This window comes from Ostrea edulis, chromosome 10 (genome assembly GCF_947568905.1).
Source record: "Ostrea edulis chromosome 10, xbOstEdul1.1, whole genome shotgun sequence".
Lineage (NCBI taxonomy): Eukaryota > Metazoa > Mollusca > Bivalvia > Ostreida > Ostreidae > Ostrea > Ostrea edulis.
In genome coordinates, this window is record NC_079173.1 from 48,836,276 (window position 1) to 48,862,749 (window position 26,474).

At 35.3% G+C, this 26,474-nt stretch overlaps 1 protein-coding gene across 1 annotated transcript; it reads left to right on the forward strand.

Annotated features, from left to right (window-relative positions):
- Window positions 1-44: 44 nt before the first annotated feature.
- Window positions 45-21,140, forward strand: LOC125666224 (GRIP and coiled-coil domain-containing protein 2-like). Its single transcript, XM_056151114.1, has 9 exons — window positions 45-383; window positions 887-991; window positions 2,082-2,157; window positions 2,525-2,724; window positions 2,958-3,035; window positions 4,710-4,829; window positions 9,676-9,885; window positions 10,425-10,721; window positions 13,393-21,140. Exons 1-9 carry the CDS (start codon window positions 149-151, stop codon window positions 18,444-18,446), a joined length of 6,375 nt encoding a protein of 2,124 aa, XP_056007089.1. The 5' UTR covers window positions 45-148; the 3' UTR covers window positions 18,447-21,140.
- The last annotated feature ends 5,334 nt before the right edge of the window (window positions 21,141-26,474 follow it).

Genomic DNA, 26,474 nt, shown 5'->3' on the forward strand with positions numbered 1-26,474 from the left:
AATATGAATATTGAGTAACTCCACGTGATGCATTTATATAACTTTGTCTTGCTTTGTGAATTTCTAAAAAGACCTTTGAGATTGATCATTGTTCAATATCTTCACCTTTTATTCTAGGACGCCAAATAACCCAGAAATATATCCAAATATGTTTTGCTTTTGTATTTTTATATTTCTTACGCAGATATTGGTTTCCACTTTAAAAGTTTTCCCCATAGAGAGATGCCCTGAAGATCAAACTGAAGTGGAAGAAGCCTCAGAGAGACTTAATTGTTCCTTTGGTTATGACAAGTTTACGAATGAGTATCACTGTGTACCCTTCTCAAATCTTACACAACTTGTCGAGTTTTGTTATCCGAAAACAAGTGGATTGATAGGAAAAGGTGTGTACACTATCATAAAGCTTTTCGTGTAATTGATCGATTAAATATTGTTTAAGGTACCACTCGAGATTTTTGCACGCATATAGAAACGTCACCACTCCCAGTGAAGTGCTGCAAAATTTTGGCCTAAGCCACATCAGCTTTGACACAGGACCTCAGTTTAGGCCATCTCATCCGAAGGGCCGCTCCATTTATTCGCCTTTTACTACAAGCAAGGGGTACTGAGAACGTATTCCAATGGAATAATTTTATCATAGTCCTTTGTGCTATATGTTATCTTCAATGACGATTGATTGCTCTGTTTATCGATCAAGATATAGCGCTGAAGTTGGATGTTTACTTCTCCTAAGCACCTGATCCCACCTCTGACATATGCAATGGTCAATATTCCACACACAATTTTGTATTCTCTACAGGACTTATGGGGGGGGGGGGACGATATCTTCACATTTTGCATTATGTACATTATTCAATTGATTATCTTTTTGATTTTACTCTTTAAGGTATCTGTATGATCCTTGAAGGAGATACATTGGATGCTCGGAAGTGTAACCTTTTTACGAATGGCTGTCCTGACACACATTATACTTCTGAGAAAATGTACAAATGTGAGTACTGATTACGCAATTGTTGATTCATATGTGTACATGTACCTTACAAGCTTCCCATGAAATTACCTCAATTTCAATTCTTGGAACATTGATTTTGACCGCGGACTATACTATTTACCTAAACAAGATATATGACTCACTGTGGTTGTGACTGGTCGACATAGATGCTTACACTTCGTACGCACCTGATCTCACCTCTGGTGTATCCAGGGGTCCGTGTTTGCCCAACTATATATTCTGTATCGCCTATAGGAGTTATGGGATTGATCACTGTTCGTTATCTTCAGCTTTTCAATGACGTTTTCTTCATACCATCCATATCCGTAGAACCTGTGATATACAGGAATGAGTTTCAGAAGAACAAACTAATCCTTTTGTCGATATTTACCAACGATATAAAATTATTTGTTGTACGTAAAAAAGTGTGCATTATGTTCGTTTATTTTGATATTATACTCATTGTCTAAGCATTTACAGTTAGATTAATAAAATACATTTTGGTAGATTTGCAAGATGAGTGTATTCTCCAATTATTTTGTCTAAAGTTTGTAGAGGAAGGGTGTACTGTTACGAAGTGAAAGAAATATCCGTGCTTTTATAGTTGCTTAATGGTTGCAAAATATCCTGATATATGTTTGAAATTTTGAACTACGTGTTAACCGTGTAATGCCACTCCACCCCCGCAGTTTACTTCTCATTATTCAGTTTAATATCCTGTAATGTATTTCAAGAACTTCAGTCATTTATAGAGAATCACATGATTGGTACGTTCTCGAGACCGTAAAAACTGAGGTCGCGTCTCACAGCAGGTGTGGCAAAATAAAGATCCCTCTCTGTTAAATGGCCACAAGCGCCGACCATAGGCATAGCTTTTGCAGCCCTACACCGACAATGACGGTGTCTCCATATGAGTGAATAATTCCCGAGAGGGACGTTAGACAATACACAATCAATCCGACAATCGTTTTATAAATTTGTACATTCCGATTCCATTATGTTTGCACATTAATGTTGAAAATCGATGCTTACTTTTTATTTGATTAACATAAGTAATGCTTGATGTATGATCTGAATGTGAATATTTTAGTTCCTTCTTGTTCACGCATCAACAGAGAATCCAAGTGTTACCTGGCTTTACCGTCTTGTCCTCCTGGTCATAATAGGTAACGAATTTTATTTTATGACTGTGTAATTCAAATATATACCAAAAGAAAGATATATTCACCTTCAGAGTCCTTCAAGTTGAATATAAAATTTGATATTTAAAACATCGGACCAAAATTAATTTGAAATTCCTAATTTCTAAATATTGATAATTTTTTGTGGTCGTCCAATGTTAATCTGTTTACCGAGATAACCGATCATTTCGTCGGCTATATATATACGATATAAAAGATTTACGTTTCGTAGTCTTTTACAATCTCAGTTAACATAATACTGCAAAAGAAAGCATAGTAATAACTAGCAAAGAACACTTGCGCGAATATAACAAGTGTTGAGGTTTCTAGGTATATTTCAATTCTTTTTCAGACAAGTTTCATCTAATAGCAGTGACGTTCATATGGCAACAACTATGGAACCGATCATCATGGATACGAACATAGAACCGTGGGTTATAGTTTTAGCAATAATCATTCCAGTCGCAGCTCTTCTGTGTTTAACAGCATTAGTTTATTGTAAGATCAAATCAGCACGGAAAAGAACCAGGGAGAATGAAGATAAAGTAAAAGGTACAGGACTCACCATTCAAAGATTCAGTCAAGTTGCCACCAAATATTACCTCTCTCAATGTATTTCTTACTTGTTCCATTCTAAGGGAAGCAATGTAAAATGATACAAGCTATTTATGAATAATATAACAATACTCTTTTAACATTGCTGAATTATTCAGAATGAATTTCCTTCTTTTGCTCTATTTTCTTTTCTTTTTCTTTCGTCATAATTCATAAGAAATTATTTCAAGCTACAGAAATGAAGAGCCTTATAACACACGAAAATAGCCAAGGAATTAGTGAGAATTGCCAAAATATGGAAGAGAAAGGTAATTGTGAATATGGCATCGTTGATGTTAAATAGTCTCGTTTAAAGTCAGCATTTGGGTTAGAATCCTATTTTTAAAGGTTTCTATCGTTCCGTTATACATGTATGCAATGTATACATGTATTTGATTCATTAAGTTGAAATCCTTAGTTTTAAAAATAGCAATACTGTGTTACATTTGAAAATCCACCATTATCCCCTAGAGATGAAAATTGATAATTTGACAAATAGCATCGCCAAATGTTTTTGGGAGGCATTGTTCAGTTAATCTATATAGTTTTGCTATCAGTTCATCTTTAATGAGTTGGAATACAATTATTTATTTTTGTTAGCATTTCCTATTCAACTAAAAAAACATTACAATGAAAGCAAAAAAGAAAGACGTTAGATATCTAACAAATCGTACACAGAGAGTTATTTGGAAAGGCAATTTATCGGAGGAAAGAAATGTAACCATTGGAGTTCCGCAAGGCTCTATTTTAGGCCCATTGTTTTTTATCCTGTATATTAATGACTATCCACAAGCACTGAAACATTCTCATGTAAATATGTATGCAGATGATACTTCACAAGATGTAACAGATAAGTCAGTGGAAAATATTGAGTCAAAGATGTATGAAGATCTTCAGCGCAGTATAATGTGGATTAAGGAAAATAAATTAAGCTTAAATCTGTCTAAAACTCAATGTATGCTTATTGGATCGGCACAAAAATTATCAAAGTATCGGAAATTAAATTTAGTGATAAATAACCATGTCATAGAATGTGTTCAGGAGTCAAAATTACTTGGTATTATTATTGATGAAACTTTGTCCTGGAAAAGTCATATAGAATCACTTATGAACAAGATTTCCAAGAGAATTGGCATTTTAAGAAGAATAAGATATTTTATGTCAAACGATGCGCTGCTGAAGATTTTTAATACTATGATTTTTCCACATTTTACATATTATTGTACTATATGGAGCAATCCAAGAAATGCTGAAAATGTGAATAAGCTTTTTATATTGCAAAAACGAGCTGCAAGGGTAATTCTTAACATCAGAAATTTTGAAACACCATCTAATGTCATGTTTACAGAACTTAACTGGTTGCCTCTATCAGATTACTTTGTCTATAGAAAAGTCATTTTAGTGTATAAAGTTTTACATGGTTTAATGCCAAATTATTTAAATGTTTTTAAATATGTATCAGAAGTCAGTCAGAGGCAAACTAGAAATTCTTATTCAAATATGTTGTATATACCCAGGGCAAAAACAGAATATTATAGAAGAGCTTTCAGCATTTCAGGGAGCACAGTGTGGAATGCCTTGAGTCAAAACATAAGTGTTGCGTGTTTTAAGAGAAATTATCTTAGAGATTATCACCATACTTTTTAAGCTTCATTTTGTATTCTATTTATCTTACATTCATAATTATTTCTTAAGTTTATATGTATTCTACTTCTTTTAATCTGTGTTTATTTTACTAATATCTGTCTGTATGTATGTTATATGCAGGACCATATTGAAAACTAGCGTTATCGCTAAATATGTAATCCTGGTTAAATAAAGGTCTTATTATTATTATTATTAGAACAATATCAATGGGACTTTTCTAAAGAATGAAATGGGTCCCTAAGAGAAGTGAACATTGAAAAACATGATTTTGAATTTTAATATTTAGACTTTTTCAGGTCCTTTGAAGAAGTTTTACAGCAAAGGAGGTTCTACCGTTCCGTTTGCCAAACTCAGTGACGATCTGGCAAAAAATTTCCCAAAACATAAACTTAAGAGACTGAAACATTTTATCATTGGTAAGAAATAAACAATGATTATATTCACGACGACGTTGAACCTCTTGTGGTAACGAAGCGTAGGGATTATAAACATATAGGTCAAGTAGAGAACCGGTCAATTTATCATTTAATTAGACCATCTATTAACAGTTTAGTTAAAGTAGTATGCTAGAGTCGCTTGCATACACGCTTGATATCAGCATTACACTTTATGGACTTTATAACGATATCATTTTTCAATAAAACCTCTCATTGGATCAGGTGTTGTCAGACGTGTTTCAACACAATTATTAGCCCATTCTTTACACACTGATTTTCATTGCGGAGTACTCCTTTTACCTAATCGTTTTTACCTAATCGAGATATGTCTCAAGGCGGGTATGACAGCCTACTCCCCCTAACCACCTCTGGAATACCCAGGGGTCCTCGTTTGCCCAACCTTTAGTTTAGTGTTCAATAAGAGTTATGAGATTGATCATTGCTATATTCACCTTTTCAAACTTACTACAGGGACACCTCAAAACATTGTTTGAACAGTTTAGTTCTCGTGACCCAAACTAATAAAGAATCATCATGCGAATGATCATGCGACTGCTTTTTGTATTTCAAACAAATCACTGTTGCAAAAGTTAAGATAGTTGGAAACCTTTGTATAGTTTTTCCTTGCTCTATCAAGCAATTCTTCATCACTTTGATAACTGTTGCAGATAGTAACATGAATGATTTATACGGTATTGTAAACCGTTATGACACAGTAAAATTAAATGCGTTCGGCATTTACAGTGTGGTTAAATAAAAATATAATTTGTGTTCCTAAAATAGGGTTCTTTTTATCGTGTTTCGTGTTTCATGTTAGCTTAAGAAAAAGTAAATGCTTCATATGATAGTTACAAAAAACGACAAAATTAAAAACTAAAATTATATTCAGTCGACAAGGGATGCTTACTCCTCCTAAGCACCTAACCCCACCTCTGGTGTGTCCAGGGGTTCATATTTGCACAGCTATCTATTTTGTATTGCTTGTAGGAGTTATGAGATTGATCAGTGTTCGTTATCTTCACCTTTCATTTCACAGTTTTAGGTATACAATTCAATTCGTAGACACAGGTGAATGTTCGTTATATTGTTTTGATCCGTATATCTGTCAGCTGTCAGTCCGTCAGTTAGTCTTGTGTTCATCAGCGCAGCTCAACTGAATCTGCCCAAAATAATTTCATGAAACTCTGCAATCAATAAGAACATACTTTGTAGATGTTAATATATTGTGGAATTTCTGTTTCAGTATGCCCCTTTTGAATTTAGAAATTTGCTTTTTGTCAGTCCTGTTCCTATCAGCGCAACTCCTATAAAACCGCTGAACAGGCTTTAATGAGATATTGTAGCAAATAAGAACACACTATATCGATATGCATATTCACATCCCGGTGCATCTATTTCTGGAAATGTTGCTCCCGTTTCATTTACAAATCTAGCTAATTTGCACTTGATGGTACTCCTATGAAATAATTGATCTGAATCCAATATAACTTTGCATTTGATAAGGACACTCTGTGAAGATGTGCTTATTCTCAAGAAATTTTTATTTGATTTATTTGTGTCGTGGACCTTTAGAAAAATAATCTTTGTCTTGAATACTGTACATCGGTTGTTTTTTTTTTTTTTCGTGAATCGGACACTAAACGAGCATACTAAATTTAAGCGAATCAGATTTTCACTATTTCAAGGTCATTCCAAAAATATAAGACCGGCGAGCATTAAGTGACAAGAAATAAAATATACAGCAGTCACAGTGTTCATCTGTTACAGTCAAAACATTTGACGTCACAATACAATGTGACGATGCTAACACAGCATGTGTTGAACAGATTTAAGCTTATCTAAAAGCAGGGGTGGGGACATTTTCAGTACACACTTCCTAGAAAACATAAAACTGAAATTTCCATTTCTAAGTTGATTTCCAATTCACTTATATATGTTAGGTAAAGCCCCAATTTGTCCACTTTCAGAGTAAAAGGAAGTAAAAATAAATTTCACATACTCAATCTAATGTGAAAGTTAATACTATACTGAATTCCTTGTACATCATAGTTCCTTTTTTATTCACTTGCATGCACGTATGCAATGTTCTCTCCCCTCTTCTTTGTTCTCACATCTTTATAAATGTTATATGGTTCATCATTACTGTAGTATATGCATACCTGATGTACTCTCTGCAAGGAGGAATAAAGTATTGAATGAATGGATGAACAGGAACATAAATATTATTATCTATCTAGCTGATCACAGAACAATGAGCGGGTAATAGGCCCAAAAATATACTACTCAAAATTTAATAAGGATCATAGATATTTTTTCTGTTTAAAAAATAATAACTGCATAACTGGCAATATTGTGTCCAAGTGAAATCCAAAACGTCTTCAACAAACTTGCACGTGCGTTTCATGTCATGGGGAATGCGTTTCTCATCACAGTTTATGCTTTTGTTATCATTGCAAGATTTTCACTCAGGCATCGGTGTCTGATTCATTCTAAAATTTCAAACTCACTTGAGTGTTTATGCTACGTTTATCAACACAATGCCCCCTCAACGTGTAAGGCGTCGCTTGACGACAGAACAACTGCGCAGATAAAATGGAATGCTTGACGCTGGCTATTCACAACGTGATGTTGCAAATACACTAAACGTCAGCCAAAGCGTTATAAACAGTGCCTGGAAACGACAGCAAACTTTTGGTACAGCAGCACACCGACATCATGAGGGGGGGGGGGGGGGTGTCGTCAGAGGTCGACATCCCAACGCCAAGACAATTTTGTGGCTCTTCAGGCACGGCGCCATCCCTTCTGAACAACAACCAGCCTACGTAACGACCTCCTGAATTCCTCGGGGGTGAACGTGTCCACTCAGACGATACGGAATCGGCTTCACAATGGAGGTCTCAACTAAAGAAAAGTGATTGGATTGGGCTGAAGATCATGTCACTTGGACACAGAACGATTGGGTTCAAGGTCTGTTCACCGATGAGTCCAGGTATTGTTTGGACTTTACAGACAGGAGGCACCGAGTGTGGCGACAACAACGTGAACGTTTCCATGATGCCAACATCAGTGAACATGACCGTTATGGTGGTGGTTCCATCATGGTCTGGGGTGGAATCAGCAGGGATGGAAGAGAAGATATTCATGTCCTGGAGAGAGGAACAATGATGGGAGTGCGGTACCGGGATGAGATCCTCGATGTTTACGTCAGATCCTACGCTGGTGCTGTTGGCCCTGAGTTCATCCTGATGGATGATAACGCCCGTCCTCATCGCGCCAGAGTGGTGGAGCAGTACCTTCAACAGGAGACAATTGTCCGTGTGGACTGGCCAGAGCGCTCGCCGGACTTGAACCCGATTGAGCATGTATGGAACATGCTGCAGGTTGCCCTTTCACGCCGTAGAGCACAACCCATGACTTTGGCAGAGCTCGGAAATGCCCTCGTGGAAGAATGGAACAACCTTCCCATTGGAAACATCCGGGTGCTTATTGACAGCATGGCTCGACGTTGTCAAGCCGTCATTGATGCAATGGGAGGCCATACCCGGTATCGACTCTTCATCGACTAAGTGTAATGATGGACTATCCCCAAAACTGTGTAATTCTTTCTCTGGTTTGCTGTTAACTCTTTGTGATGAAATGCCTTTTGATGTTGTTATCAGATTTCAAGCATTCCGTATTGATAAAAGTTCATGCCGTTCATGAATTTTCATTCATAACCTGAGTAAACACGTTTCTGGGTAAAATTTAAGTATTTTGTTATGTTTGTGGTAAATTACACACATATAACCTAGTGATCCTTATCAACTTTTGAGTAGTATATATTCATGCAATATTCTATTCAACCATAACTGTGACCCGTATATTCATTAAAGCATTTTTTTACGGTTAACATTTCAAGAAAACGCTGAATGTGTATAATGGAACTCAATTTACGAAAAAAGCTGTCCCCATTATTCATGCATATTTACGCATACTATATTGCTATCGCTAAAAAAATATTTGCAAGAACTAATAGCGATCTCATAGTTATGAATAAGACTGCTTTCAATTATATGTGTATAATAGTTATATACTAAACAGATGAAAGGGAAAAACACTGAATTAAATTTCAGCACATGCGTTTTCGTTTAAAAACATCCCCAGTTCGTGCTGAAAAATGTATCCACTGATATGTGGCGATAAGCTTAAGACATCCAGTGACGTCACGAATCCTGTTATATTTGATTACTTGTCATGTTCGCCGGTCTTAATTTACGATTATTTAAACTTACAGGTATGAAGGATTTGGCGAAAATGCCAGTATTTTTGTGCATAACTTTTAATTTTAAAGGGACACGTTTGAGCTGAAAATTTCAAGATTATATTTGTTTTATTTTTAATGTTTAGAATGCTTAACTAAGGTTATACTGATGATCAAAAAAAAAATTGAATGTCAGTAGTCAAGGTACATGGGGGATACAGGGGTCACATTTTCTTGTTATGTAAACCAGAATTGTACCATGTTTTTGTTTACATAGGTTAAATAAACTAGTAAAAGTGTCGTTTACAGCATATTTTTTTTTAAATCTATAAGTGTACTCTTAAAGCAATTAAATAGTTTCTAGTGTTTGACAAATCTCATTTTCTTTTAAACACGCTATTTTCTATCGAACATTCTAATGTAAACAAAAACATGACACAAGCCTTGTTTATATAACAAAAAAATATGCGTGCTGTATCTCTGATATTGTATTAGCATATTTAGCATGTGGTTGTGTCTGTGGTACTTCAATCTACCATACTAGTTTAATTCTAAATACTTTTCAACATGTATCCTCTCTATCAGGGTTGGAGGCAGTTAATGCAGAATCAATAGAGAAGGTGAAATCTGCCAGGGATCTGTTCATGCTTCTTCAAAAGGAAAAACTCTTCACAAGGACAGACGTGATTTTTATGCAGTCTGTTTTCATACCGACTGGATGTGAAGAATTGAATGAGAAATGCATTGAATATGCTACAAAAAATGAGGCGTTATGTTTCTATAAAAAACGTCCAGGTATCATTAGAGCTGTTCCGTGCAAAATAGGTCCTTTTAGTGCTAAAATTTAAACGACAGATAGCAACAATTGGAAATATCAGAAATATTGATAATGTATGAAGATATTACAGTCAACCGAAGATGGCGATTAAATTATGATTTGTAATGATGACGTATTTTGCCACTATGCAAAACAATAGAGTCGAGCATTGTGGCCGGTCAACAGAGGATGCTTACTCCCCCTAGGCACCTGATCACACCTCTGGTGTGTTCAGAGGTCCGTGTTTGCCCAACTCTTAATTTTGCATTGCTTGTAGGAGTTATCAGATCGATCGCTGTTCGTTATCTTCACCTTTCATTGTGACCTTTTAAACATTGTTGGATAAGAGAAAGATCGTTTTTGCTAGGAACGGCTCGTTTTCAAAACATAATTTTGGTAATTTCTTTTATCTGTCAAGCGTTTAATTACATATCGTCTTGAAAAACTTATTCATTTTTAAATAGTTGCATTATATATTCTGTTGAAACATTTAAAAGAAATACACATACCACTGTAGACAATGGATATAAGCCTGTCAAGTTCCATGTGGATGAGGACATTGAGAAATACTCAAAAGAGGATGTCCGGAAGATCAGGGAAACTGTTGCTGCTGTACTGGGATGCAAATGTGATGATGTTCTGTTAGGCGGAATTGATCACAGTCCAAGCTTTTTTGTTGTTTTAGCCATCAAGGAAACATTCGTTAGCAATATTTCCCAAATGGATCAGCACCATAAAAAAGCACTTTGCAATTTAAAAGTAGACTTCTATATATTGGACGGCAAAACCTACAAAACTGATAGTCGTCCTAAAGGTAAGCATTGACTTATGATATCAAACTTAAGACTTGTTTTGTCCGAACATTTTTGGTATATCACTGATTGTGACATGTTTTTCCAGTTTGGCATAATGATAATAATATATGAAAAAGACCACTTGTAGCGTGTTCCTACTTCGAGAGAAAACAAAATGAAACCAGTGATAAAAAAAGATCTATGCATGATATCGTGTTACTGTTGTTTTCGACAGTGATACTGATATATGCATTGTTAAACTTTTCAGATTTGAATTATTTGTTTGTTTTATGAAAAATGAACATGCGAGTGAAACATCCCATAATTTAGAATTAAGGGTTGGGCAAACATGGACCCCTAGATCTATCAGAAGTGAGACCAGGTGCCTAGAAGGAGCAAACATTCTCTGACGATCAATCATAAAAATAGATTACAGGATCCACATATCCCTGATGTATGTTATAATTTAGACGTGATATGTCCAACCATGCGACAGGAAATTGTGCTTTTGAAAAGTTGAAGTAACTCTCCATTCAAAAAAGTAAAGCAACCAAACGTCAAAATTTTACGTTTTATACCACAAGTTAAACTGAAAAAAATATACTGGTGTTCCTCATTAATGATATCTTTGCAGTCTTGGTGGTCAGGTATTCCAACAGTCTATGGAAATTCCCATGAGCATGAATGTTGCTCCTTTGTTAACTGACCTCATCCTGTACGATAAACTCAGGTGATCTATTGCGATTGATTGTCAAATGTTGGTGTCTGTCGTCCGCCATGCATTATCAATTGAATTTCTTGATAACTACCATTCCAATTCTTTTCATTTATGAAGCAGGCTTGGGACAAGGGTAATCTCAATTGTAAACTTGCAGTTTCCTGCACTCCTGGGATCTTAAAAATGGGACAAAAACATGATTTATGAATTTTCTAAAATTTTCATTTCTACAACCACATATCTCTGTATAAATTAAATGTATAGTTGTATGGTGTTGCTAAGCAGGATGATCTCTATCAAAATTGTGAATTTTCCAATCCTTAGATTACAGGTTCTGACACCAGGGCGGTGCCAGTCTTGGCATATAGTGTATATGTGTAAAATAATTTAAAGCCTTCCCTTTAGTGTTTTTGATATGAAATTGAAATTAAATGGATATTGAGAAAGAGCAGATACCCTTTCACCAAAGTTACAAATTTGATACTTCCAGCGGAAGGGGTTTGATATCAGGGTTGGGCCAAAATACATTTGCAGTTTTTTATGCAATGATTATTAACAAAAACATAGTTATTAATTGTGTTAACAGTTGAATGAAATTTAACTAGCTCTCCAATTCTTTTCAAATGTAACGAGAAGCATCTTTTGAAAAGAGTGCCTAGTTTGAAAATTCCATGATTCCTGGGGGCTTTAGAGGAGGAGCAAGTACTGCAAAAACACTAACGAAGTTTTAAAGATTTCCCTTATAACCACACATGTGTAGGAAAAAACTAACTGCATAGTGATGCAAAGTAGAACGGTCTCTACAAAAACTGTAAATCTCATGATCCCCGGAGCAGAGGTTCTGACCTCCGCCTGGGGCCAAAACTTTATAATTATATAGTGTATAACTGCATGTGTTAAACATTGAATAATATTTTCTTTAATGCGGTTTATACTAAACTGAAATTAAATAGATATCTAGGAGTAGGTCATCCTCTACCAAAAGTGTAAATTTCATGATCTCAGGGGGTAACGGTTGTGGTTCTAGGATGAGGTCAATTCATTATAGTGATGTTTGTCTTCATCATTTAAAAGACATCGTTATGTTCGTTGATACAATATAAAAACTGAGTGCATATTTAGGAAAAACAGGAAAGGGTGTACTAAAAGTTTGAAATTTGCAATGTTTGGATTTCGACTTTAGGACAGGCCACACCATGTTAATGTCACACAGCAAACTAAGAATTTAATTTTTTTGGCAAACGGAATGATTTCAGCTTCTCTATCATAAACTTCACATATTTATGTAGTAATATTCCATTTCCACCAGCATATAGTGTTTATATATCTCAACTGATTCAATAAGCAAGAGCTTATTCTGCGTGTCATCAGTTTTCAATTTGATGCAATTCAGTATTTCGCAATTACAATGGGTTTAACCACAAGCTTATCTCTCATTTGGTCCAATTTTGTCTTGGGTACCGGTCTTTACACTCTGATTTTGATTATGGATTACTTCGTTTACTTAAACAATGTATAGGACTCACGCTGTGACCGATCGACAAGGAATGCATACTCCTTCTAGACACATGCTCTCATTCTCTATATATCCAGTGTCCAAGTTTACCCACCTCTCTATGTTGTATTCCTGTGGAAATTATATGATTGATCACTGTTGCTTTCTTTGCCATTTCATTCTATTTTGATATATGAATTGTCAAGAGCTTCTGCATACAAAATATATTTCTTGAACCTTTGTTTACTTAAAAGTACCCGATATGAGTATTTACTTACTCATGAATCACATTTACATAGGCTTACATACTAATAAGAAATTTGATATTTGGATAAAAAGTACAACATCAAGTAAACTCTTTAAGAAAGCACAGAGAGAAAACAAATTTGGAAAATATTCAGGCCGATATTGCTATCGATCCTTACGAAAATTGATCAAGTGGCATTGCATCTTTGTACTTGGTTTGTAATTTTGATAGATGACACTAACCTAAAAAGAACCCCAGAAAACATTCAAGCTGGTCATCTGATTTGCCTTTCCAAAGAAACAACTATTGTCGTGCAAGAACGGGTCTTAAAAGTAGAAGAAGAAATACTTGAGTTAAGGTCTGATGTACAAGAACAAGTCACTGATGTACAAGAACAAGTCACTGATGTAAAAGAACAAGATTCTGATGTACAAGAACAAGTCTCTGATGTACAAGAACAACTCTCTGATGTACAAGAACAACTCTCTGATGTACAAGAACAAGTCACTGATGTAAAAGAACAAGTCTCTGATGTACAAGAACAAGTCACTGATGTACAAGAACAAGTCACTGATGTACAAGAACAAGTCACCGATGTACAAGAACAAGTCACTGATGTACAAGAACAAGCCACCGATGTACAAGAACAAGTTACTGATGTACAAGAACAAGTATCTGATGTACAAGAAGAAGTATCTGATGTACAAGAACAAGTTACTGATCTACAAGAACAAGTTACCGATGTACAAAAACAAGTTACTGATGTAGAAGAACAAGTTACTGATGTACAAGAACAAGTATCTGATGAACAAGAACAGGTCACCGATGTACAAGAACAAGTACCTGATGTAGAAGAACAAGTTACTGATGTTCAAGAACAAGTTACTGATGTACAAGAACAAGTACCTGGTGTACAAGAACAAATCTCTGGTGTAGAAGAACAAGTCTCTCCTGTAGAAGAAGAAGACACTGATGTAAAAGAAGAAGTTACTGATCTACAAGAACAAGTATCTGGTGTACAAGAACAAGTTACTGATGTAAAAGAACAAGTCTCTGGTGTACAAAAACAAGTTACTGATGTAAAAGAACAATTCTCTGATGTACAAGAACAAGTTACTGATGTAGAAGAACAAGTCACTGATGTACCAGAACAAGTCACTGATGTACAAGAACAAGTCACAGATGTACAAGAGCAAGTTACTGATGTACAAGAACAAGTTACTGATGTACAAGAACAAGTATCTGATGTACAAGAACAAGTCACTCATGTACAAGAACAAGTCACAGATGTACAAGAGCAAGTTACTGATGTACAAGAACAAGTTACCGATGTACAAGAACAAGTATCTGGTGTAGAAGAACAAATCTATGGTGTACAAGAACAAGTCACTGATGTACAAGAACAAGTTACTGATGTACAAGAACAAGTTACTGATGTACAAGAACAAGCATCTGGTGTACAAGAACAAGTCACTGATGTACAAGAACAAGTCTCTGATGTACAAGAACAAGTCTCTGATGTACAAGAACAAGTCACTGATGTACAAGAACAAGTTACTGATGTAGAAGAACAAGTAACTGATGTACAAGAACAAGTCACTGATGTACAAGAACAAGTCATTGAATCACAAGAACAACTCACTGACGTACAAGAACAAGTCTCTGATGTACCAGAACAAATCACTGATGTACAAGAACAAGTCACTGATGTAGAAGAACAAGTATCTGATGTACAAGAACAAGTATCTGATGTACAAGAACAAGTCTCTGATCTACAAGAACAAGCCACTAATGTAGAAGAACAAGTTACTGATGTACAAGAACAAGTCTCTGATGTACAAGAACAAGTCTCTGATGTACAAGAACAAGTTACTGATGTACAAGAACAAGTCACTGATGTACAAGAACAAATCACTGATGTACAGGAACAAGTCTCTGATGTACAAGAACAAGTCTCTGATGTACAAGAACAAGTTACTGATGTAGAAGAACAAGTCACTGATGTACAAGAACAAGTCACTGATGTACAAGAACAAGTCACCGATGTACAAAAACAAGTCACTGATGTACAAGAACAAGCCACCGATGTACAAGAACAAGTTACTGATGTAGAAGAACAAGTTACTGATGTACAAGAACAAGTATCTGATGTACAAGAACAAGTCACTGATGTACAAGAACAAGTACTTGATGTAGAAGAACAAGTTACTGATGTTCAAGAACAAGTTACTGATGTACAAGAACAAGTATCTGATGTACAAGAACAAATCTCTGGTGTAGAAGAACAAGTTTCTGATGTAGAAGAAGAAGTCACTGATGTAAAAGAAGAAGTTACTGATCTACAAGTATCTGGTGTACAAGAACAAGTTACTGATGTAAAAGAACAAGTCTCTGGTGTACAAGAACAAGTTACTGATGTAAAAGAACAAGTCTCTGATGTACAAGAACAAGTTACTGATGTAGAAGAACAAGTCACTGATGTACCAGAACAAGTCACTGATGTACAAGAACAAGTCTCTGATGTACAAGAACAAGTCACTCATGTACAAGAACAAGTCTCTGATGTACAAGAACAAATCACTGATGTACAAGAACAAGTCACTGGTGTACAAGAACAATTATCTGGTGTACAAGAACAAGTCTCTGATGTACAAGAACAAGTCACTGATGTACAAGAACAATTCACTGATGTACAAGAACAAGTTACTGATCTACAAGAACAAGTTTCTGATGTACAAGAAGAAGTTACTGATGTACAAGAACAAGTTATTGATGTACAAGAACAAGTCACTGATGTAGAAGAACAAGTATCTGATTTACAAGAACAAGTCACTGATGTAGAAGAACAAGTATCTGATGTACAAGAACAAGTTACTGATGTACAAAAACAAGTCACTGATGTACAAGAACAAGTATCTCATGTACAAGAACAAGTTACTGATGTACAAGAACAAGTTACTGATCTACAAGAACAAGTTTCTGATGTACAAGAAGAAGTTACTGATGTACAAGAACAAGTTACTGATGTACAAGAACAAGTCACTGATGTAGAAGAACAAGTATCTGATTTACAAGAACAAGTCACTGATGTAGAAGAACAAGTATCTGATGTACAAGAACAAGTTACTGATGTACAAAAACAAGTCACTGATGTACAAGAACAAGTATCTCATGTACAAGAACAAGTTACTGATGTACAAGAACAAGTTACTGATGTACAAGAACAAGTTTCTGATGTAGAAGAAGAAGTCACTGATGTAAAAGAAAAAGTTACTGATCTACAAGTATCTGGTGTACAAGAACAAGTTACTGATGTAAAAGAACAAGTCGCTGGTGTACAAGAACAAGTTACTGATGTAAAAGAACAAGTCTCTGATGTACAAGAGCAAGTTACTGATGTAGAAGAACAAGTCACTGATGTACCAGAACAAGTCACTGATGTACAAGAACAAGTCACAGATGTACAAGAGCAAGTTACTGATGTACAAGAACAAGTTACTGATGTACAAGAACAGGTCACTGATGTACAAGAACAAGTATCTGATGTACAAGAACAAGTTACCGATGTACAAGAACAAGTATCTGCTGTAGAAGAACAAATCTATGGTGTACAAGAACAAGTCTCTGATGTACAAGAACAAGTTACTGATGTACAAGAACAAGTTACTGATGTACAAGAACAAGCATCTGGTGTACAAGAACAAGTCACTCATGTACAAGAACAAGTCTCTGATGTACAAGAACAAGTCACTGATGTACAAGAACAAGTCTCTGATGTACAAGAACAAGCCACTGATGTAGAAGAACAAGTTACTGATGTACAAGAACAAGTTACTGATGTACAAGAACAAGTCTCTGATGTACAAGAACAAGTCTCTGATGTACAAGAACAAGTTACTGATGTACAAGAACAATTTACTGATGTAGAAGAACAAGTCACTGATGTACAAGAACAAGTATCTAATGTACAAGAACAAGTCTCTGATGTACAAGAACAAACCACTGATGTACAAGAACAAGTATCTGATGTACAAGAACAAGTTACAGATGTACAAAAACAAGTAACTGATGTACAAGAACAAGTCACTGATGTAAAAGAACAAGTATCTGATGTACAAGAACAAGTTACTGATGTACAAGAACAAGCCACTGATGTACAAGAACAAGTTACTGATATACAAGAAGAAGTTACTGATGTACAAGAAAAAGTATCTGATGTACAAGAACAAGTCTCTGATGTACAAGAACAAGTCTCTGATGTACAAGAACAAGCCACTGATGTAGAAGAACAAGTTTTTGATGTACAAGAACAAGTCACTGATGTAAAAGAACAAGTTTTGGATGTAGAAGAACAAGTATCTGATGTAGAAGAACAAGTATCTGATGAGTTAGGAAATAAGGATATAGTGGTCGAGCTGGTACAGGCAGGGGCTGAAGTCAATTTACAAAGCAAAAATGGGATTACACCACTGATAACTACATGTAAGAGAGGAAACATTAGTATATTGGAACAGCTAGTGAACGCAGGTGCTGATGTCAATCTACGGGATAGATGGGGGAATACACCACTGGAAACTGCTTTAAGAACTTACTCTTTAGCAATGATAAGATATTTAGTGGAACATGGAGCTGACTTGGTTACTCAGGTAGATATCTGTATGTCACCAATATATAGAGCATTAATACTGCACAGAGTAGACGTTATGAAATATTGTATACAGGAACAAAACAAAATCATTTCTGGCCAATTTAGTGGGAATGTACACCTATTTAACTCTCTGGTGGACATCAGACATGCTGGAGTTAAAACAGACAGTAAGGACGATGTGGTGATGACAGACAAATCGATGTGGCGTATTGATAGAAAGAGAGAATTGTTGAATATAATGAGGGAAGGAAACTGTGATTTACTAAGTCATCTGGTGTTTATGGGTCTTGATGTTAATCAACAGATCTATGAGTCTGCTAAGTCTTATCCGAAACCTCTGTTGCATTCACTGATAAATGAATTGTATGTTAGTGATAGAATAAAGAAAGTGAGGATTCTGCTGGAGGCAGGGGCAGATGTCAATGTCCTGGTGAAATATAGAGAGTATACATTTGTGAATAGAAATGATGTGGTACATGTTGCGATAGACCCGAAAGTTATGTCTGCTCTAGAGAGGACGAGACAATTGGTGTGCATTCACAGTGATGATAAATTTTGTTGGAACTTAGAAAGAGCGACAGAGTACAAGAGAGTCATGTGTGAGATAAAGAAACATGTCAGAAGACATTCTGTATAGTCCCTGATAGAATTGTAGAGAGATGTTATTACTGAATACAAGCATTAAAGCACATTTCAGAAGACACTCTGTATAGTCCCTGATAGAATTGTAGAGATATGTTGTTAATGAGAACAAGAAAGTGATGTGTGAGATAACGAAACATGTCAGAAGACACTTTGTATAGACCTGATAGATTTGTAGAGAGATGTTGTTACTTAGTACAGGAGAGTGATGTGTGAGATAAAGAAATATGTTAGAAGACATTCTGTATAGTTCCTGATAGAACTGTAGAAAGAAATTGTTACTGAGTACAAGAGATAAAGAAACATGTCAGAAGACACTCTGTATAGTCCCTGATAGAATTGTAGAGCGAAGTTGTTACTGAGTACAAGAGATAAAGAAAGAAACATGTCTGTCAGAAAACACTCTGTATAGTCCCTGATAGAATTGTAGAGAGATGTTGTTACTGAGTACAAGAAAGTGATGTGTGAGATAAAAAAAACATGACAACACAACGGAAACAGATTACTACGTCTTATCCAAAACCTTTATTGTATTCAATGTGGGATGTTAGTGATAGACTAGAGAAAGTGATGATTTTACTGAAGGCTGGGGCAGATGTCAATGGTCTGGTGAGGTATAGAAAGTATGATTTTCTGTTAGACATGATGAAGTATAGATGTAGGATGGACATATGTCAGTGTTCTGATGATATATAGAGAGTATGACTCTGTGTCAAACAGGGAAGGTGTGTCTGCTCTAGAAAGAATGAGGCGAGTGATGTGTGAGTACAATGATAGTGAAGATTTGTTTGACAGGAAGTACAAGAAAGTGCTTGATAAAGAAACATGTCAGAAGACAATCTGTATAGTGTTTGATAGGTGTATATAATATAATATATACGGATTAATGATATACTGGTACTTTGTCAGTAGATTTACTGACTATACAACCTGATAATTTACTAGATTTATCTTTGTACATAACACTTCTCAATGAATTATCCCAGACATCGCTATACATGTATGTGTTGTGTAGATTATTGATATAATTGCAGTGTACAGTATTGATGAAATTGTAGTGTAAACTATTGTAGTGTAAATCATTGATAAAATTGTAGTGTAAATTATTGATAGAATTGTAGTGTAAATCATTGATAGAAGTGTAGTGTAAATCATTGATATAATTGTAGAGTAAATCATTGCAGTGTAAATTATTGATAGAATTATGGGGTAAATCATTGATAGAATTATAGTGTAAATTATTGATAGAATTGTAGTGTAAATCATTGATAGAATTACAGTGTAAATTATTGATAGAATTATAGTGCAAAGCATTGATTTAACCATCCCTATAACAATTGGCAAGCATGCGTTATTCATGCAATAGCAATATTTCAAATTTCTTCATATCTATCCTTCAAATTCTTGTAAAATTTGGCATGAAGCATTTTCGGGATATGGGGAACATAAATTGTATATTTCAGGAATCCTGCTTTCTTTGAGCCTTAGGTTCGGAACAAAAATTGCCAAAACATTTTCGATTTTTAAGAAATATTCCTCTTTACATCTACTCATGTGTGAGAGAAACTAAACACATAGTCATATACTGTAGGATGACCTTAACCAAACTGGCAAATTTCACGATCCCTGAGGTAAAGGCTCGGACGCCAGGTGGCGTCAAACTTGGTGTATAGTGTTTATGTGTAAAATATCTAAATTATATCTACATAAAGTCTTTTTGATGTTGTTGATACTAAAGTGAAAGTAGATTGATATTTAGAAGAGACATTATTTGTCGAAATGCGCATCTGGTGCATCAAAATTGGTACCGTATACGTTTTATATCATGTAACATTTTGCCAAAATTGTTAATTTTATTACTCCGGAGTTAGGAGTTAGGAGTTTTTGTTCCAGAATGGGGGCGATAATCATGATAGTGATTATTTTATTTATGGTTCCCTGATACTTTTACTGTATAAAAGTAAATCCATTTTTAGGATTAACAGGATGAATGTCCCAAAATTGTAATTTCAAAATCCCAAAATTCTGAATTCAAGGCAGATCCAAAATAGTCATATAGTGTTAATATTACATACATGTTGTATATTATGTGAAGTCAGTATCAGTATGGGCACATTGTGGGGTAACATTTGTTTGAAAAACAGGTGTTGTTGTGTATTCCAGCTGAATATTAAGATTTAGCTTAGATAAGCATTGATTTCAAAGCCCATGGAGCTACATCGAAATTCTTTTTTTTCTTAATTTTCGTGTACATGTATCTGTTATTGATAAAATTAATACATGTATTTAATAATGTCGCCAATCATCACATTGTTAAATATGAATTGCATGTTTCGATAATACTGATATACTTGAAAATAATGATCTGTGTTTTTTATTATTTTTTATTATCCTCTGATGAGTCTGATGTTGAATATCACATAATAATTAGCTGTTGTACGACTTTTAATTACCTGTGATGAGTTTGATGTTGAATATCACATAATAATTAGCTGTGGTATGAGTTTTAATTATCCTGTGATGAGTTTGATGTTGAATATCACATAATAATTAGCTGTAGTACGACTTTTAATTATACTGTGATGAGTTTGATGTTGAGTATCACATAATAATGAGCTATGGAACGACTTTTGATTATTCTGTGGTAGATTTGATGTTGAATATCATATATAATAAAAAAGGAGATATGCACTGCTTTCAAGGTTTATATGTATACCCGTGGAACCAAACCCATGTAAACACTCATCGATGTCCACACCATTGATTGAAATACCATGGAACTCTAACATTTATGTATCGATATTAGTCAAACAAATCTGTCATTTTAGCTTCATCTGAACTTAAAGCTCAAGCAAGTTTCTCATCACCGTTTGTTAATTTGTCAGAACCACCGGGTCATTGGGTTGAATGCTGTCTGAGGTGTTTCATATCAATTGGTAGGCCGTTCTTGGTACACAAATTTTGACAACGGATTACTCCGTTGGCCTGATCAGCGTATATGACTCATGGCGGGTGTGACCGGTTGACAGGGGATGCTTATTCTTCCTGGACACATGCTCCTAGTCTGGTGTGTCCATGGCTCTGGGTTAGCCAAATTTTATATTTTGTATTCCTTACAGGAGTTATGAGATTGATTACTGCTCGTTATTTTCACCATCATAGATTGGAAAATATAGGGGATAAGTTTAATATAAATTATTTATCTAGACAAGATAGCACAATGACTAGTTTACATTGTGGTCCTGTATAAAACATTCACAGACAGATAAATGAGAAAATAGAAAACATCATATAAAATATATACATAAAATATACACACGATATGACTGAGGAAAAATAAACATATACATATCTATATATCACTTATTTGAGTTATAATTCACTTCAAGAATAGTAGGACCACACCAATTAAGTTGTTTATGTCATGGCGACTTCTCTGTCCAACATACCAACAGTATCCATGACATTTAAATATTGGGTGATATTGTTTTCATATTCCTTTTGACAAAACTTTTTGGTTGGTACCAACGTTTTAAAACTTGTGACTTTCACCTATGACTTTTACGTACTTTAAAGAAAAGTTGATATACTCAATATCTTTTATACGACGGTACATGTTTATATATGGGGGTGAAGAAGTGCAGACATTCTGTATGGCGGTATACATAAGATGAGAGACTAGAAACGTTACATATGAGGTATATATGGGTGGGGAATAGAAACGTTGTGTATGACGGTATATATGAGGGTGAGGGAGTAAAAACGTTCTGTATGACGGTATATATGAGGATGAGGGAGTAGAAACGTTCTGTATGACGGTATATATGAGAAAGAGGGAGTAGAAATGTACCGTATGAGGTATATATAAGATGAGGGAGTAGAAACATTCTATAGGACGTTATATATGAGGTGACGGAGTAGAACCGTTGTGTATGACGGTATATATGAGGGCGAGGGAGTATAAACGTTATATATGAGATATATATAAGGTGAGGAAATAGAGACGTTCTATATGAGGTATATATGAGGGTGAGGGAGTAGAAACGTTCTATAGGACGGTGTATATAAGGTGAGGGAGTAGAAACGTTCTGTAAGACAGTATATATGAGGGTTAGGGAGTAAAAACGTTCTATATGACGGTATATAGTGGGGTGGCGGAGTGGAAACGTTCTATATGAGGTATATATGAGGATGAAGGAGAAACAATGCTCTATAGGACGGTATATATGTGAATGAGGGTGTATAAAATTTCTGTATGACGGTGTATATGAGGATGAAGGAGTAGAAACGTTTTGTATGTTGACATGTAAGCGTCTGAGGGAAAAGAAACATTCTATATAACGGTATATATGAGGGTGCGGGAGTAGAAGCGGTGTGTATGACGGTATATATGTGAGTGAGGGAGTACAAACGTTCTATATGAGGTATATATAAGGTGATGGAGTAGAAACGTTTTGTATGACGGTATATATGTGATTGAGGGAGTAGAAACGTTCTGTGTGACGGTATATATGAGGATAAGGGAGTAGGACGGTATATATGTGAATGAGGGAGTAGAAACGTTTTGAATGTTGACATGTAAGCGTATGAGGAAGTAGAAACGTTCTGTATGATGGTATATATGTATGTATGATGGTATATATGAGGGTGAGGGAGTAGAAACGTTCTATATGACGGTATAAATGAGAGTGAGGGAGTAGAAACGTTCTATATGACGGTATATATGAGAGTAAGGGAATAGAGACATTCTGTATGACGACACATATTTGGTTGAGGAAGTAAAAACGTTCTGTATGACGGTATATATGAGGATGAAGGAGTAGACACGTTTTGAATGTTGACATGTAAGCGTGTGAGGAAGTAGAAACGTTCTCTATGATGGTATATATGAGGGTGAGGGAGTAGAAACGTTTTGTATGATGGTATATATGAGGGTGAGAGAGTAGAAACGTTCTGTATTACGGTATATTTGAGAGTGGGAGAGTAGAAACGTTCTATATATCGGTATATATGAGAGTGAGGGAGTAGATCCATTCTATTTGACGATACATATTTGGTTCAGGAAGTAGAAACGTTCTGTATGACGGTGTATATGAGGGTGAGCTTGTAGACACGTTCCGTATGATGGTATATATGAGAACGAGGGTGTCAAAACGTTCTGTATGACGGTATATATGAGGGTGAGGTAGTAGACATGTTCTATATAACGGTATATATGAGAATGAGGGTGTCAAAACGTCCTGTATGACGGTATATATGAGGATGAAGGATTAGAAACGTTCTATATGACGGTATATATGAGGTTGAGTGAGTAAAGACGTTCTATATGACAGCTTATATGAGAGTGAGGTAGTAGAAACGCTTTATATGACGGTATATAAGATGGTGAGGGAGTAGAAACGTTCTCAATGACGATGTATATGGGAGTGAGGGAGTAGACACGTTCTATATGACGGTGTATATGAGGGTGAGCAAGTAGAAATTTTTTATATGACAGTATATATGACGATGAGAAAGTAGAAACATTTTGTAAGACGGTGTATATGAGAGGGAGGAAATAGAAACGTTCTATATGACGGTATACATGAGGATGAGGGAGTAGAAACGTTTTGTATGACGGTATATATGAGGGTCAGAGAATAGGAATGTGCTATATGACGGTATATATGAGGGTGAACGAGTAGAATTTTTTTATATGATGGTATACATGAAGGTGATGAAGTAGAAACATTTTGTATGACGGTATATCTGAGGATGAGGGAGTAAAATTTTGTATTTGACGGTGTATATGAAGGTGGGGGGAATATAAACGTTCTGAATGACGGTATATATGAGGATGAGGGAGTAGAAACGCTCTCCACGACGGTATATATAAGAAAGAGGGAGTTGAAATGTTCCGTATGAGGTACAGTACCCGCAACGTTATTCTTGACATTCCTATCGTGCTCTATCGTGTGTGTATCCTATCGTATCGTGCGTGTATCCTATCGTATCGTGCGTGTATCCTATCCTATCGTGTATCAGGTTTTCCGTTTTCTATCGTGTTTTGCGTTTATCAGGTCTATCGTGTATCGTGTTTTGCGTGTATCAGGTTTTCCGTTTATCGTGAAAATCGTTTATCGTGTAGCTTCGGAAACTATCGGGATCGTATATAAAATCTAATGAAAAAGTACGATACTTTCCGAAACCTTTATTCGTTTTGTTAAAGAAGCTATTTTTGGGAATCGAGGAAAGACAGTATATTTGAAGGAGAACATAAAGTTGTCGATTTTAAGGCAGAAGAAGAGCTATTTGTCTGTCCAGAGAGAGAGTGAAAATTTATCACAATTTAATTCTAAGTAGTCTGGAAAGTAGGACAGTAAACCGAGCACAGCAAATCTGGAAGCTCCTTCTGAAGTTCATAAACATTTGTTTGTCTAGAAACAGTTATTTGTAATTAACACTAACAGAAAAATAGGGAGTTCCGATTTGAAAGGAAAAATCAGTAAATTACATTGTTTATCACATACATGTATATCTTAATAATGGTTCTTTTTCTTCCGATTTTTTTTTCACGTGTATGCTACTTATATAGCAACTGCTGAACTTGTGCGCGTCCTTATATCTGATTTTGTGTATCACCCGTGTTTTGACAGCTAACATTCTCAGGGACATTGTATTTCACACATTTAGAAGATTAAGTTTTAAAAGGGTGCAAGGGTGTTGCATCCCCCAAAATTCTGCTCAACTGGGCACGATTCCGCTGTCATTGTTGTTGTTTTTTTTTTATATACCTTGTACATTTACACATGTACCAATACTCGTACGTGTAGATACTGGAAATTTATGTTGGTTTTGATGATTATTTGAATTTTTTTTACACACTAAGCGTTTCAAAATTGCGAATTTAAAACAAGCCGAGTTTTGTTTATGTTTTTTAAACAGTATATTTATGTTTTGTTAACAAAATATCAATTCAAATAAATATGTTCCAATTACTTATGATTATCAATTATCAATCATAGTGTAAAAATATCTAACAGGTGTAGTGCGGTTGATTTTTTTTAAAGCGGTCGTTATGAAAATAACTTGAGATGTTGAATGAGCCGTGAACTTAGAGCTTGATGCAAAATAACCCCCTCCTCGCTACACGCACAATATTACTTGGTTTTATTTCATACTCAAGGTAATATACATTAGCATAAGAGAGCTACTGAAGCATGATATCACTACATTATATTACATTTAGTTAATTCCCTGTATAATCTATATATTAAACATTAGGTGACAATATAAGTTTTAGAATCATTGGCTGATAAAATTCATATAGATATCAAATAATGAATTCAATGCCGTATATATTTTCTTTATTTTTTAAATTTTAGCTGTGATGGCATTTAAAAAAAAAAAACGTACGACCGTGGATTAAAGAAATTATATGGTACAAAACCGATCAATGTTTTAAACAAATGTTACCACGACGGGGACAGGTAGCTGATAGTCATCCCGCGATGAGAACGCGGTTTTCCTGAGTTACCTATAGATTACCGCGTTAGATTTTTTCCCATCGCGAGAACGCGGGAAACAAGAAATCCGCTTTGTCCGTAATGTAGGTATATAATGAACATTGAAATCCTTCAATATTATTATCAACATAATGTAGACATAATGTAATTATGTTGTAGGTATCAAAATTTCGTTCCGTCTAAACCGTTTCTAAATTTACAACATTTCTATCAGGTTTTCCGTTTATCGTGAAGATAGTTTATCGTGTTTTGCGTTGATCAGGTCTATCGTGAAGATCGTTTATCAGGTTTTGCGTTTATCAGGTTTATCGTGTATCCTATCGTATCGTGCGTGTATCCTATCGTATCGTGCGTGTATCCTATCCTATCGTGTGTGTATCGTGTTCTATCGTTTATCATGTCAAGAATAACGTTGCGGGTACTGTATATATAAGAATGAGGGAGTAGAAACGTTCTATATGACGGTATATATGATAGTGAAGGAGTAGAAACATTATATAGGAGTTTTGTATAAGGCG

What these genes read in the sequence shown, in the direction of transcription:
- LOC125666224 (XM_056151114.1), top strand. Translation starts at nt 149, where the DNA reads ATGTTTTGCTTTTGTATTTTTATATTTCTTACGCAGATATTGGTTTCC. An exon ending in TTCTGAGAAAATGTACAAAT is followed by an intron (nt 992 to 2,081) that starts GTGAGTACTGAT and finishes TGAATATTTTAG; the next exon opens with TTCCTTCTTGTTCACGCATC. An exon ending in GAATGAAGATAAAGTAAAAG is followed by an intron (nt 2,725 to 2,957) that starts GTACAGGACTCA and finishes AATTATTTCAAG; the next exon opens with CTACAGAAATGAAGAGCCTT.